The sequence below is a fragment of the Pseudoliparis swirei genome, chromosome 24, assembly GCF_029220125.1.
Source record: "Pseudoliparis swirei isolate HS2019 ecotype Mariana Trench chromosome 24, NWPU_hadal_v1, whole genome shotgun sequence".
Classification (NCBI taxonomy): domain Eukaryota; kingdom Metazoa; phylum Chordata; class Actinopteri; order Perciformes; family Liparidae; genus Pseudoliparis; species Pseudoliparis swirei.
In genome coordinates this window covers 18,048,778-18,065,012 of record NC_079411.1, presented here as the reverse complement: position 1 = coordinate 18,065,012, position 16,235 = coordinate 18,048,778, and the positions used below count along the sequence as shown (strand labels likewise).

The 16,235-nt window shown below is 46.8% G+C and overlaps 1 protein-coding gene across 7 annotated transcripts in view; it reads left to right on the top strand.

The window, feature by feature from the left end:
- Window positions 1-16,235, top strand: part of LOC130190558 (nuclear factor 1 X-type-like) — a 110,238-nt gene that overhangs the window by 89,262 nt on the left and 4,741 nt on the right. For 3 of the 7 annotated variants that reach the window (XM_056410020.1, XM_056410019.1, XM_056410022.1), the window contains 5 exons: window positions 975-1,049; window positions 5,176-5,304; window positions 9,149-9,318; window positions 10,874-11,021; window positions 13,241-13,329. In XM_056410020.1, the coding sequence (XP_056265995.1) occupies window positions 975-1,049; window positions 5,176-5,304; window positions 9,149-9,318; window positions 10,874-11,021; window positions 13,241-13,329 (611 nt within the window). The remainder of the gene's footprint in view (window positions 1-974; window positions 1,050-5,175; window positions 5,305-9,148; window positions 9,319-10,873; window positions 11,022-13,240; window positions 13,330-16,235) is intronic. The other 4 variants (XM_056410026.1, XM_056410024.1, XM_056410023.1 and 1 more) reach the window with 3 other exon arrangements.

The window sequence follows — 16,235 nt, the reverse complement described above, 5'->3', positions numbered from 1 at the left end:
GTTAATAGGACATATTTGAATGTCAGTCAGTTACCAAGGCCACTGGTTCTGCTGCTGTTCAATGTTAAAGATGACAGGCCCAATGGGGTCTCAAATATATATATATTTTTTCTAATCTGGATGTTTCACTGAAGAAACAATTTATCATCCACAATATTAAATACCTCGCTGGCACTTTATAGGTAGGAGCCTCTTTGAAAACACAGCTGTGTGAAGTTTTGTCTTTAAAAAGAAAAAGAAAAAACTTTTAATCGCGATTAATGAATTTCAAAATGTGCGATTAATTAGTTAATTTTTTTTAATCGATTGACAGCACTAGTTTAAATATGTAACACCCTGTCACACATGGGAGCATATAAACCATAGAGATACATTTCTTAGATTTGTTTCCCACTGATTGGAACAGTCTCTCCCTCCACTGTTCAGTAAATGGGTTTTAAAAGTATCAACATATTTTAAATGATCGTGTTTTTTCTTAATCTGACTTACTCTCTTACTATAACCTCAGAACATTGCATTCATCATGGATGAATAGTGCTAAATGCTTGCTGCCAAATAGCTCCAGACATCAGGACTATGAATGCCAAGATGCATCAAGGATGAAACACCAGTTTACAGCTGTATTAAGGCTTTGGGTCGGTTTCCATTGTTCAGGCCCAAACCAATATACCGCTGTATAGCATACCATCTTTATTCTACCTCCTCAGTAATCCTTCCTCGCCCCAAACAACCCAATAACCGAAATAAATAAAAACCCACTTGTTCAAATCTCACTCCCAAATTCACATTTACTCATCCTCAAAGCCATAATCCCACATCCAGTTTACCTAATGTTGTGTCAATCATCAGTCATCCACTACCTCCATCACACACTAATGCATTCACTCTTTACTCCTTCCCATTCTCTCCTTCCCTGTCATTATCTCTCTCTCTCTCTCTCTCTCTTTGTTAACAATACCCTTTTCCACTTTCAGTGCAGCACCATTTGGCGAGTGTGCAGGAGAAGAAGATAAAACATGAAAACGATGGCGTGCAGTTTCCTTACCATGGTTAGAACAACATTGATTACACTCACATGACATGTTTGCTATTTATCAGCCTTTTTGTAGCTCTGTCATTCCTCTGTGCTTGTGTACATAGACAATGAATATGCATATGTATATAATATATACTGTGTATGTGTTTTTATGTTTTTGTGTGAGTTATGTGATGTCTGTTGTAAGGACGATGGGCCCATCCCACAAAATGGGACTACAGTATGATTGTGTCATAATATCAGTATGTTTACTAGTTATCAGATTGATTTATTTGCTGCTGATCTCAAATGTAATTTCCTGTGACGTTCAGTCAAGGTTATCCCATTCCGGCTTTACTTTTCTGTGTGAAACATGAGGCTACACCTTAGGCTCACCTAAGATCCCTGGCTTCATCCCCTCCCAGCGACGCTCTGATTGACAGATGTCACCAGACCAACACCAACAGGCATATTCACACGCTGCGCCCATTCTGCACTTGCAGGGATTCCAACAGACCCGCCCACACACACACACACTTCTAACCCCCCACGTGTGCAGATGTTCGCACATAAAAGCACATGCTTATCGTGCTGCCCACCCCGGCAGGTGTTCAGGTGCCTGCCTGGCCTCCATCCCTCTGTCGATCCATCCCTCCCATGCTTCAAATCCCTCATTAAGACGCTTACCGTCTGTGGATCAGAGGTGTAAAACCCTTCCTCCTGTTCCCTAGCTCTCTCTTCAGCGCTCCATCCCCGTCTCCATGCTGTCTAATTGAAAACGTGTACAGCAGGAGGGACCCTGGGGGGGGGTAGAAAACATGTCAGAAGAGAGAAGGAGGAGATAGAAGCAGAAAGCAGGCTAGTGGGAGGTGAGAGCGGGAGGAGAGGATGACTTTGGCGTCCTCGAATGGCGATAGCTAATGAGAGAGAAGGGTTATCAGGATGTGAACTAGAGGAGCCAAAAGCCCCGGTTAGGTTTTGCCCCAGTCTACTCGCACTCGAGCCTCAGCGGCTGCTCTCCTGCTCCCGCTCCACTTAGCTGTAAATGTAATTAAGAGGCTGCTCATCAGAGCCACAACAGAGGCTGCTGCACGCCTTAGCGCACCAGAGCCTCATCTTTTTTTCCCTCCGTCTCCCACTCTCTCTACCTCGCTGTGTATGTGCACCACCCCCTTACTCTCCAAAGTGCACCACACACAGACGCGTACACCTCTTAATGAGTTTGGCAAATAGAGGTGTGGAATAGCATGCAAATCTGGACCCTTTACCCAATTAATTCATCAAATCCAAGCGAAAAATTAGCTTTTGTAATCATCAGCCGTTTTTCTTTTTAAATTTTCTGTGGATTTGGATGTATCATTTTTAACAGTAGCTCGCGCTAAACATGGTCCACGCCCGGGAGAAACCAAAGCAGAAAGGAGAGATGGAGGAATGGAGCGAGTAGAGAGTGTGTGATTTTGGTACGGTGTGTATGCGATTTTCTTCCCAAATGATCCCACCTGCCACAGGGAAAGCTCATGTGGGAATTCCCGTCCAGGTGGGGGGTATGTAAACAAGCAAGCACAAACATACAGACACAAGCGCACATACAAACAAACCATGGGGCTTCGAAGAAAAAAAGAAATCAGAAAACACACTCACACACAGGTGTGCCTTGCCGTCTGTCCACAGCCCCAACTACTCCCCTTGACTCCCTCCATAACCAAAAACACACACACACACACACACACTAATGTGTGATGATGCATCCATACGTAGGAATCACACAAAAGCAGAAATACACACGATACATTTTTACACACATATCTCCCGGCATACACACGCACAGCTGAAGCATGGTCCCAGATGGTGTTTCCGTGTGTGTGCAGCCTTGGGATCCGCGAGGATGCTGGAGACATCTGCTCCACAGGGGCTGGAAGAGGGGTGGGGGAGGTTAGCCGAGGCAAAACGAAACAACCAGGATTTCATATTAGTTCCAAATGATTGCGAAATTTTCCTGAGACACCAGAGACTCGTGGTGGTGGTGGGGGCCTTCTCTCTGGGCTTTGAGTTCAATGTTACATGCCCATAGAGGGATATGGCTGGACGTGTGTATGTGGTTTAAATCACCAGGGAGAGGAGAATTCCCTGATTTTCCTTTACTTGTTAAACCACTATCTCCTGTCTTTTCCAACTGTGTGTATGTGTGTGTGTGTGTGTGTCTTCGAGTGTGCGGGTGTGCTTGTGTGCGCATCTGTGTCTGTGTGTGCTTCAGAGGCGCATCTGGTGGTAGGCCTGTTAGTGCAAAGAGACAGAAGGGTCATCCTGGGAGCGCTTGATTGGTTGCCAGTGAAATACTCAGGCTTGCCAGGAGAGGAAACAGTGCAGTTGTGGGCACACACACACAGACACACACACACACACGCACTCGTGCACAAACCAGATCAGAACATTGCAGAGTCTCTGAAGGACCAAAATACTTTCTTTCACATTCCCCTCGGTGTTAGTGACATTGCTAAAATGTCCTATATATACAGATGTCAATCTCCATCTGATCTTCTCTGTTTCCCCTGCCTCTAATTTCTATACTTCAGATCCATTTTATACTTCCAAAATAAAAAAATGCATAACTCCCTCACTGAAACTATGACTGTTTTAATCTGTACGGTTCTGGTTTCATACACTCTCTCCCCTGCAGTGCCTCTCGTTGTTTGAGTCTCTGCAGACTGCTCTTATTTCCAGTTTGCTCCCACCACGGTGACAGTGTCATCGCAATCACGGCTAACTATTGGTGTCAGAAGTGGGATCAGGGTTGTCTTCATGCTTGGAATCTGACTGGCAGTACAATACACCCCCAGACTCCCGCTACAGTGGGGGGAGGAAAAAAAGAGCGAAATATATGTCTGCAAAAGACATAAATGGTTCACACATATTCACTCCCACCTGCTTGAGACTTAACTCTTTCACACAGGGAAGGAAGGTTTTACACGCCCCCACACTCCCATAGACTTTCACACGTCTCCAGCTGGAGAATTGAGGAGGAATCATATTTAATGCCTTGTTTGATGCGGAGGGGGCCACAGAAATAGACGACAAAACAAGTCTTTAAAAAAAAGTTTAAAAAGAGAACATTATCACATCACTCACTTGTTAGGAAGATTAGAGGAACGTTTAATGGGGAAGATGTTTTATTTCTTTTTTGCATTCGTTAAATGTAGCTGTGTTGTAAGCGTCTTTGTTTTTTGTGATTGGTCACGTGCTTGTGCTTTCGAGCGTGTGCAGACGTCGAGTGTGTGTGTGTGTGTGTGAGCGAGAGATAATAACCATATTTAACATCTTATGACATTCCAATTTCATACATGTCGTCAGAGCAACGCATTGAAAAACAAGACTGCTGCTGCACTTTTCACAGGTTCTGCTTTGCTCCCTCGCATATTTTCATGTCTCCCACGTCCTTCTCGCCTCTCTCTCCCTCTCCCTCTGTCTCCTCTCTCTGTCCGTCTGCTTGTCTTTCGCACTCAGCAGCTGCCGTGTCCATACTGTACAGTGTGTGCTATTTCTGAATGAAGCCTTCTTCTCGTGCAGCCAGCCCGTGAGCTGCACTGAAGCCAGACCACAACTCGCTGACTGTGGCTGTATGGTGGCCACGCTCATACACAGAGACAGCCTGCAGTTGGCACCTGACAGAGGGAGAGAAACAGAGAGAAAGAGATGAGACAGAAAAAACATACAGTGGCACAGAGAGGTTTTCACAGCGACAGATGTGCTTTGGCTCGGAAGCAAAGACCAGAGTCAGTTTGGCTTTTGATATTTCTCCCTTTTTTTCTTTTGAAGACATGCAGCTAGGATTTTAAACATTGCTCAGCCGTTATTGTACGACTATAATGCTGGGAGTTGGGAGTCCAGCAGTATATCTCTGAATGACTTACGACTTATTGAAAGGAATGAGAGTGAATGGCCAAAAGGACAGGGTTTAATGCACTGCCATCAACCAATGAGGAAAATATACAATCAGAAAATCATGATTGTTCAAGTCCCCTCCAACAAAAAAATATGAAAGATCTATATATTTTTCAGTGAAGCCAATAAAAGAAGCAACAATTTGTTGATTAAAACCACCTCTCTTTTCCCTCCCTCTTCCCCTTCCACTTTTTTTGTTGATCTAATTTTTTTGTTGCCAGGACTGTCCTCGCCTGGTTCACTTAAGAAGCCGGGGAAGTTTGATTTCAACGCCCTGACTTCCCAGACGAGGTCCCCCCGCATGGCGTTCACACACCACCCGCTGCCTGTGCTGGCAGGAGTGAGACCAGGTGAGAGCCCTGCCATGAACCCAACAACCTCAATCCCCTATTTTCTAATCTGAAAAAGAGAGAGAAGGAAAGGGCGTGTCACAGGTGATACTGGATGCCATATTTACACCCCCAAACTCCTCTGGAAAGCAAAGAAATTGTACAATTGTTTGCCTGAAAATAAAGTCCTAAACATACTTGCTGAGAAAGCAAAAATACAACTTTTAAATCCTACAGTTGCAACTGCTGAGAAGCAATTTGCCCGCAGGGTTTCACCTGTTTAGTAATACTGCTATCATCATGGCTTGGCACACAATTTCTCTCTCTCTTTCAGCCTCTCTCCATCCATCCATTTTTGTTTTACCATTATCTTTGTGCCTTTGTGTTTTAATATTGTCATTGCATGGTACCATCGCTGCATCCATGCCCGTGTGACTGATTTGCCTCACGTCTTACTGCTTCATGCATCCATTGTAATGTTCTTGTTCAGTTCTTGCATTTAAACTGACAATGCTGTTTATTCTCATGTAATTAACTTGACTGGATGTGTTAATTTACCAAATGGAGGTATAGGCACGCTATATAGTTTAATGCATTTACTAAGAAGACAGAACACCTGTATGCACAGTGACATTTAGAGCAAGGAAGCTCTGTCTGTCTCACTGTCTGCTCGACACTCTGGTGGGTGTTTTGAGTGCCTTGTCGAGTTTGGGGTAATTTTTAATTGCGACATGTGCAATATTAATACACTTTGAATTAATAATCGAATGGCGCTCTGTGTAGCAGCGTTTGGTTCGCAGCGGGGTTCACAGACCAAGCTCTCCGCCACTTCCCTGCAGCACGTCCGCGACCGGGAGCCAAACAATCGTCCCCCAAGGGGCACGGCATCCGAGTGGCCATGTGGTACCAAACGCTCACGCCCGCCCAAGCCCGACAAGGCTGTAAAGCATCCGTCTGTAAGAAGTGGATAAAGTCACCGTGACGCCAACCAATGTTTTGTTGACTTTGATTTAATGCCTGAAGTTTGGCATCTTCACTGTCACCGTTTGTTTTCTCGCTGTCACCATGTTGCAAGAAGCAGAAGTGACACCAAAGGTTGGAGCCACAACCAAATGCTGACTAGGCGAGCAGAAATGCTTTAATTAACTTTCACAATGTGAAAGGGTTAAAGCATAACCTCCCTTATTTCCTATTTTACTTTAAATAGGACCATAATTGTCGAAATGTACATCATGCTGTATTGAAGAAGACTTGAAACTAGAGATTGAGAACATAAACTCGTGTTCACAATGTTTACTGGGTATTATTCTCATACACTTCCACACAATCTGACTTCTTTTTTCAACCAGAGGAGTCGCCCCCTGCTGGCCAGTAGAGAGACTGTTTGTTTAGGGCAGTTCAACTTTGATATGTTGCTTCCTGGAAATGGATACCCCATCTCTTTATTATAGACGTAAGAAGAAGACATCAAACAACCAGTAGATCTTAATTAGGGTTCTTCCCAGTGCCTCGGTCCATTGCCGTTTTTCTTTTGTTCTTCAAAAGATGTGTTTGGTCGGGTTTCTCCAGAGACTATTTAGCGAATACAGATTTGAGAAAAGAGGAGGAAGAAGTGACAGAGATTGAACCCACAGTACAGCACTGGGTAGACTTATTTAAGTATCGTGCAATGTTTCCACGGTCTTGTTTCATGGGAGCCATTAGGGGCAAGTTGTCTACATAAGAGCTTTTCGGTCCTACAGGATAATCAACATGGTTTCTCCATCTCAGTCAGAGAATTCCCAAAGTCTCCAAGATCTCAAGTTTGCCAACAAGTCCCTGCAGGCTGGTCTCACTTTTCAAAGGAATGAGGATGTCCTCCCCTCTCTATCTCTCCCTCTAATTCCATTTGTTTCTCAGAGGGATGGTTTGGTTGAGAGCCAAACCAGACCGACCATGTAAAGGTCATCTGGACTCATTGCCCTCTGTGTTGAAGCATATTGAATTTAACTTGCGGAGCTCCCCACAGTATATTTATGAAATATAGTCTGGCCCGGATCTTGCGCCATTAAGCCTTGTTGTCCACCTACACGGAGCTTTCATTTTCCCTCTGGAGAATCCAAAAACACCAGATTGAATTTTGCACTAAAATTGATTTCCAACATTTTGAGAAGAAAAAAAGGAGGTGTGAGGGACCGGCTCGGGTTTCTTTGTTCCCCGGACTAACTTCTCACACTCTCCAAACTGTGCGCGTAGACTGCTGGCTGAGGGGTTTTCATGTAACAGAGAGGCTGTAATGAGACGGTGTTCAGAGAGTGTGTATGGGTGCACTTGTACACGCACACACAGAGAAACGCGTGTGCGTGTACACTTACACTCTCGTGGAGGACTCTCTGTGCTAAAATGGCTGCCGTCCAAATGGAATGTCCCTCGGAGGCCTTGGTTCTATAAAGAGACTGGAGGATGATGGGAGGGAGGGAAGCAGAGAGCGATGAAAAGAGAAATGGGGGTAGACAGAAGGGGGGGGGGGGAGAAGCAGGAGAAGCAGTTAGCAATCACGGCTCGCCTCGGATGGACTCGAGCCGTTTGCTGTTGTCGTGTAGGTCCAGTGAGTGTGGGTGTCCAGGAGTCAGGACTGGATGGTTTATGTCCTGTTTTTTGGCTCCGGACAGACGTGGAGAGCTGCCAGATTGACTGTTGTCTGATTATACTAGTCTTGTGACAGTGATTACACACACTCTCACAAACACACATGCACGCTCACTTATTCACGCGCAAAGACACAGACACAGCAGCGCGTTCAGACTCACAAGCTAACACAAATATATACACACTCAGACAGAGTTGCAGAGGATTTGCACACAACACGACGGGAACACCAAAACAGTGAAAGTTTGAACAAACCGGCGCTCAGACACTTGTGAGTACAGCGTACACAAGAGACGGAGGTGACAGACATAATCGCAGATGCTTGTTCGCCAGGCCGCCCTCACCTAGCAGCTTGCCTCTTTTGGTTTGGTGTGCCAAATTGCCAAAGCTATAGAATCTCAGCAGACAGTGGGGTGTGTGTGTGTGTGTGTGTGTGTGTGGGGTTGGCTGGCTTGCTAATGTCTCTGGGAGGCGTTTTGTGGTCGGTTGGGAGGGGAAATTCTCTCTCAAGCTTCAAACTACTGGGCAGAACCGCACAGCAAGGATATGCTGCTGATTGATTACACGTCACCGACAAGCAATAAAACAAAAGTGGAAAAACCCAGTGTGTGTGTGGCTCTGTTGTACCCCAGTGGTGTGTGTGTGTGTGTGTGTGTGTGTGTGTGTGTGTGTGTGCGTTTGAGAGAGAAATGGAGAGGGAGCAGAAGGCAGGAGGAAAGAATACTGTAACACACTCTAGCACGTGCGTGTGCACGTGTCTGTGTGTGTGTGTGTGTGTTTTTAAAATGCTTACCATAGGTACATAGAGATCTCGTGGTCTGATTCATACAATGACTGGGACCAGATGTTGCACAATAGCCAGGGATAATGCCAGTCATGTGTAAGCACGAACAGCTACAGTCCGTCGACCACGAGAGAATGTCACAGCGATTTTCGATGTTATGACAATAATAGGCCGAAGCGGAAACCTGGTCTTTGAAGGCAGCTGCGTCGGTGCTTAGTTAAAACATACGCATGTCTTATTTTCCGTCATAGGTGTGCCTGTTAATCTGATGTCATAGTGTGCCGAGTGTTACGTATGCTCAACATCTGTTCTGTGTTTTCAGAAGGGAAAAACAATAGAGTGACCTGAGCCTCATTGTGTTTTTTTCCTCCTCTGATCTCTCGTCTCCTCGCTCTTCCTCCTCGACTTCACCATGACTGTTTTCTCTCCCCTTTTTCCACCCTTCCTCCTCAGGGAGTCCCCGTGCCTCAGCCTCAGCTCTGCACTTCCCCTCCTCCTCCATCATCCAGCAGTCCAGCCCGTACTTCACCCACCCCACCATACGCTACCATCACCACCAAGACCCGCTTAAGGAGTTTGTGCAGTTTGTGTGCACCGACGGCTCAGGGCAGCCCAGCGCACAGGTAAGTGCTCTGCGGGGTCAGCAAAGGAGCGTGGGGGAGGGGAGAGTGGGATGGGCTGCGGTGCAAAGTTGAATGACCTTAAATAAGAGGTCAGTTTATTTTGTGTGGAATTTACAGAAAGAGATGTGAGAACACAAGAACGCATCAGCATCACAACTGTTTCCAGACTGACCACTCCATCCTTGTTTGTAACATATACGTGTGGAACAAGGTCATGTGACACTTGACCTAGGATTAGAGACATCTTTATGAAGCGAAGCGACTTCGCCAAGGAAGAGGAAAATGTTTTTTAGGGCGAATCCATCAAAAGGAGGAGGCAGTCAAATGTGCTGAAGGGAAATAAAAAAACTCCTCTGCAGAAAACTAAGGGAGCCAAACCACATTTGACTTGGCTGACTCCCACAGTTAGGGAGGAGAGGATGCAGTAACGTTCAGGTTGAAAATATCAGGGTAATGCTCTTGGGCACGGCGCAGACATGCCATGTCTTGACAGAGACTGGTGTGTAGATGGACAGCTTCGCACTGTACTGTAGACCCCTGGGGCATTCCGGTAGCCATTTAACATTGCTGCCGCCATTGTGAGTGATGTCCCTTTACTCTAAAAATGCACGACTATGCCTAGTCTCCATTGCAATCACACTTTCCTCTGCACAACGCTTAGTGGAAGTATAAGTAACCGAATCCCATTTATCTGAAAGTAACATGCCATGACAGATGTCCAAGTGCGAGGGGGAGTTGAAGAGTAGTGATCAGAACATACGACGAGTCAGAGGGGAGAGCAGCAGACGCTTGTGAGCGGCTGAGGAGGAAACCAACTGTGGAAGCAGTTCCTGGAAATTGTTGAGGCGTTGTGAGACGTCAGTGAAGGGTGGGGCCCCTTTCGTGATGCCAGTGACATGTGTCATCCGTTTCATGGAATTCCAGCATCATTTGGAAGCTGCAGGGTGCTGCTAGTACTGTAAACCTCTGCTGTAAACTTGGCCTTCTGAGCAACTTTGAATCCACACGTCAGGCCCTTGTCATGTCCTCTGATCCTTTGTTCTCATTACTTCACACACTAAAGATACCGTATGATTTGTGAAATTGCACACTCACACTCTCTCACACACACACACACACACAGACACCCTTTTTTCATTGCTGTTGTCCCCTTCTTTTTTTTATTCTTACACTAATAACTTTACTTGTAGACAACTCCATTTTTATTTCCCCTTTGTGTGTTGACAAAGTTCATAACTTTTTCACATCTTATCTACCTCACTATTTTCAGGCAGACTAATATTTTTTTATTTTTTTGGGGATGTGTGAGTTTGCAGACCTCTCTTGTCCCTGTGTGCGAGCAGCCACGTCTGTTTCGGTTTGTCTGTGCTTAAGAATACATGTGTGGACCTCGTTGGCATCTGTCTCTATATGAGTGTCTTACATTAAGACTGTGTGTGTGTGTGTGTGTGTGTGCGTGCACACGTGTGTGCATGCGTGTGTCTGGCTGACTCCCTGTGCACTGTATATCCTCGGGGTGTGTCATGCTCACCCTGTCTGTATGGTCCGTCTGCAGCCTAATGGAGGTGGCCAGAGCAAAATGCCGGGCTCCTTCCTGCTGCCCCCGCCACCCCCGGTGGCGCGCCCTGTGCCCCTCCCCATGCCCGACTCTAAAATCATCAGCACGCCCACTGACGGCGGACTCAGCTCACCCGCATCTCCGTGTAAGTCACCCCCTCCCCACTCCTACTCCCTTCCACAAAATCCCCTATTACTGCCCCAGTCTCCCCACGGACTTCAGTCCGAGCCGATTTTAGCCTCCACTAGGTTGTTCAGCTCTTGGCTGGCAGCGTATTTGTCTTCCGCTCAAGCAATAGTACATCGAGCCTGTTAGACTGGAACAAATGCAGCCATCCTAGAAGTCCAATTTGGGCCTTTTCTCTGTAATCTTGTCACACAGCCAGTGAAAGAGCTGCGAAGAGTCTGGGACTTCTACGATGACTGCTCTAGTTTTTCATAGCCTAGCTGGCAGTCTGCTTCCAGTAAGGTTGCAGGATGCTCAATCAAACACTCAGCAGCCCCAGGAGCTTCACTCCTATATCAAACATCGCCCAATGGACTGTACTGTACTGTACGAGGCAGCAGCCACGCCTTTGCCAAGCCAGAGATCCTCTTTCAAGCTCTTCTCCATCTCTCGCTCTGAAGTTCAGTCTTCTTTCTCTCTTTGCAACCCTCCTCAGCTACTTTCCTCCATCCCCCCTTCTCTCTCCTAAACAAATCTTTTATTTCTCTCTCTCTCTCTGGTGTTCGGTTTTCTGCAAGCACCACAAGAGGCAGTGTAGTCTCTCTCCCTTCTTTTTAATGTGTTTTGTCGTGGGGGAGCAGAGCAGAGCAGGGCCCTGTGCACGTTGCCTCTGTAGCCGCACGCCTTTGATCAACCCAGACTTTGCATGTCTGTCCGTGTCAGCGGCAATACAATCTACCCCTTCTCTCATTTCTTTTTTTTTGTTGCTTTCTTTATTTGATATATTCTCTTATCTTCCTTTCTTTGTTTCTTTTTTCCCCCCTTTATTTCTCTCTTTTTTCTTTTTTAAGGGAACAAAATTAGGGCAGTTGGCGTGGACTCCAAAAAAGAAAAAAAACCATCATGCCCCACTTTTCCCACCCAATCCCCTCGCCACTTTCACACAAATCTCACAACAATAAAAAAAATTGAGAACAACTAAAAACATGGAAATCACAAGAACAACCCAATCTCTCTCAAACATGAATGATAAAAATCAAATCAAACCTGTCTAATTAGTGCGATACTGGGGGAGCGGGAGAGAGGAGTGTCACCGGGGAGCGGTGAGGCTTTGGTTGGTTCCACCCAGACAGGTGCAGTGCGAGAGTCGGGCCACGGGAGAGGCACACCAAGAGGGGCACTGGAAGGAGCAACCGGGGGCACGTTCTCCTCCTTTTGTTTTGTTTTTCTCCTCTTCCTGTCCTATCAACCTTTCCCACCCCACCCCTCTCCTCCCCCTTCCAGCTCTCTCAGATTATTATTTATTTATATGAACTTCTATATAAATAAATATCGCCCTCTCCGTCTCTCTTCTCATTCCAGTGACTGTTAATCACTGTATTTCTATTATTTATTTTAATTTTGTACCCCCTCTAATTTTGTCTCTTGATTCTCAAGATGATCGTAATTACACTCATAAAAGCAGACACATGCATATGGTACACTCTCACCCTCACTCATGCATCAGTTTCCAGCCCTGTCAATGTCACCCCCACACATCCCCATCCCCTCGACCTCAGTTCAGCCATGCACAGCAAAAGTTCCACTCAGCCGCCACGTTGGAGTCCAAGTGATTACAACTGCCCTAAATTTGATCCTGTGGCGTCCCTGAATGGTGTCACTTTGATGGCAAGATGCTCCTCTCAACCCATTAAACGTAAATGGAGCATTGGTTACCACTGGTGATGACTACAGTTCCTCCATCGGACACCCTATTATTAAGCCCACAGTGAATCCTCAGTGGTTTTTCTATGATTACGGAGACTTACTACTGAGGCCAGGGGCTGCTGAGAAGCGTCTGTGATGAACAGCGCAGACAGATTCGGGGGAAATGGCTTCTTCGTGTTATTGCTAATCAAAACAGACTGAACATCCCCTTGTTGATAACAGATTAAATGGTTAAGTGAAGGATAATAACAATGAACCTGCCCACAAAATAAACTAAATCACCCATATGACTAATGGGGTATCAGCATCCCTGACCCTAACTGTCGTTTCCCAGTAGTTTATTTGACAGTGATTTGTAGTCATTGTCTTAGCAGATTGATTATATTAAAAACATATAGAATACGAGGATGAGAACATCAAATGCTACTTTGAGCTCAGTGTGTATGTGTGTGTGTAAAAAGCATGTACACACTTGTCTCTCTCTGTCTATAGCATACTCCACGCCAGGCTCCACAGCTCCCAACCGGTTTGTCGGCATCGGAACACGGGACAACTTTCTGAATATCCCCCAGCAGACTCAGGTACCCCGCCAACCTCCCTCATTCAATTAACATTCTCACATCCTCCTCCTCTTGTTTTTTGTGTCCTTTTTTTCCCTTTTTTGTTTTGCTCATCACCCGCTGCCAGCGCGACTTGGCTCCAGGCATCTCCAGGTTTACAGAGACGAGCATGTGATTCAGAGGCACTTGTACTCAGACTATGGATCTGCGTTGGTAACCTTCTGCCCACGGTGGCGGCGTTGGTCAACAGTCTGAATATTCGTCACGAGTCGTTCATAGCTGCTCCCTGCATCGTCAAGCTGAATCGGGCCCTTATGTTGGCAAGCCAATCCTAACTCAAAAGTCCATTTTTTTTTCCTCCAAGTTTTGAATGGAGAGGGATCCAAGCTCAGCAGCTGCTATGAGGAGGAGATGTTTCACTTGCAGGTCAAAAGACACATGAAAACTGAGCAAACACTATGTGTCGTGGTAGAACGCCAAAGAAAAAGCAAACACGTGGACACGTTGAGCTGGGATTGTTTTGTCAAACTATTTTCTAGTTCAAGAATAAACCGTGATAGCTTTTTATGCCAAAAATGTTGTGGAAATGTTGTGTTTGTTTGAGTTGACATTGAACTGTACTCCACACTGCCATAATATATATATATATATATTATTCACACTTATTATTCACACTCATCTTAATGATATAACTATTACAAAGGAATATTATATTGGCCCAGGGGAAAAAAATGTCTCCACGACAAGATTTTGCAATTGTTTGCACACTCGCCCGCCGACATTGACCCACCATGTCGCCCATGTATCAAGGCCTTTCGTTGCAGTATTGGTTTACAGTGTCTGTACCACAGTCATTTCCCCACAGTGAATGAAGCAGTGCCAGTTAGTTTCAGCTCCAGCAGCGTTGATTTATTCCTGCTCGGCCCCACAGTGTGTATTGGTGCCGTGTGTGAGGCCAGTAGTGAACGACATTGTGGTTTCGGCTTTGGCTGCGCTCTGCCACTGGGCTGCAGTGTCTTGGGCCTCCTCCATCACCAACACAACTTTTCTCATTAGGGGCTAACCGCACCTGCCTGCAGCCAACTCGGCTCTCCTGTCCTCCCCACACATGGAAACAATCTGCATTCCTCCTCGGCGCAGCTCAGCTCTGCTCGGCTGCTCCCCCCCGCTCCCCTTGTGCATCGGCAGCCCACCCTCCCTCCCTCTCTTTCTCTCCTGCTGCTCCCTCTAGTATTTTCGAGATCCCCACCTGCACCACTCTCCCACAGATGTAGACCTGGCACCGAGGGGACATCTAAACACCATCCAAATGTGCGCGAGCGCGTATGCTCACGCGCACACTCCCAACTCTCGCCAAGACTCTTGCCCCTCGTTTTCTCCCCTAAAAAACAACAGGGCGTTTTACAACGCCGTACATCTGCTCGGATCACATATTGCTTTTGCTTATCAAATGTACACTTTGAGCATTTCTGCCGGGCGTGTGGCACGCACAGGGAGAACCTGGGCACTGGTCTCAACTTGCTCCCGGTTAGCTGAGCCTAGTAGGTCAGTAACAGCACCAGCCAGAGTGAGTAACAGAGGTCTCTGCCTATCCTGCTGCTCTCTGGCATATGGAGGGATTCAGACGATGGCCCTGCCAGCCGCCTGCTAGCCAACTAGCCAAGACAGAGGGAGAGTCTTCCCACTGCCGTCAGGACAAGACGCAGAGGAAAGCTGGTCTGAGGAGCTCTCTGGTGGTGGGACCTCGGCCATGCAGGAAGAGAGAGGGAAATGTGTGTGTAGAGAGAAAAAAGTAGGAGGGATTGAGAGAAACAGAGGGATGAGAGAGAGAGAGAGAGAGTTAGTTGAAGCTCGCTGCACTTCACAGTCACGTCCCGGCTGTCTGGTTGCCCACAGCAACCAGACATGATGTCATAGGCAGTTGAACTTGGACTTGAGGGGGGAGGGGTTAGAGAGAGGGGGTCACGTTCCGCTGCCAAGGATTACACTGGGAGAGCCGGAGTAAGAGAGGGAGAGGAGAGGAGAAGAGAAGGGGGTTAAGGGATGTCTGAGCCAGGAGGAGGAGGACTTGTCTCCAAACACCAAAGAATCATGGGTAGGAAGGAGGGAGGCCGAGGTGGCAGAGGATAGGCGGGAGGTCGAGGGGGGTGACAACTCTGCCCGGCTTTGCTAGAATAGGGGACAACAGAGAGTTTGCTGTTAAAGGTGGGGTGATCTGCCGCTCTCCCCGGGGCCGAGGCCCTGTGGAATGTCAGCGCCCTGCGCCAAAGCCTGCGCTCTGCCTTCTTATCAAACCGGGGAACTGGATCCCTGGAGTAGCTGCCCTCAATAGCTCTACAGTGTAGCCTGAGAGCACTCTGGGCCCACCGAGCACACACATATTAGTAGGATCGCCTTGCATGTAAACTGGTAGCGCGTGACAGCCGTTCTAGTCCCCGTGCTCGCTCACTGAAAAGCCATTCAGCCAGACACAAAAACGCAGCCCTAATGCTATGTGTCGCTCCCAAACAACACGAGTGTTTTAATGAGTGAAACGCCAGAGTGAGCCCTCTTGAAAAAGTTGAGGTTGTAACTTTTTCGACACTGCAGGGACAGCTGAGCCCAGCAAGCACAAAGTGTGGGAGAAAAGAAGTGGAAGGTGGCCACCTAGTGGATGAAGGGCCATTTATACAAGCGCTTCCCAAAACCAACACCGTGCCTCCGAGCTGGAAGCTGTTCAACCAGAATGATTTTTAAAATTACGTTTTAGAGGTCTGAAGAGGTAGAATCATCGTGAACCACACTGTATGTAGAAAGTAATATTGTTTTGTAATATTGTTGACTGTGTAATATGCTGTTCATGCCGCACACCTCTTCACACCCCCTACGTCTCCCTCCTTGATTCAGACCAATAGCGTCAATCTAAAAGAATTCTGCTGATGCTGTTT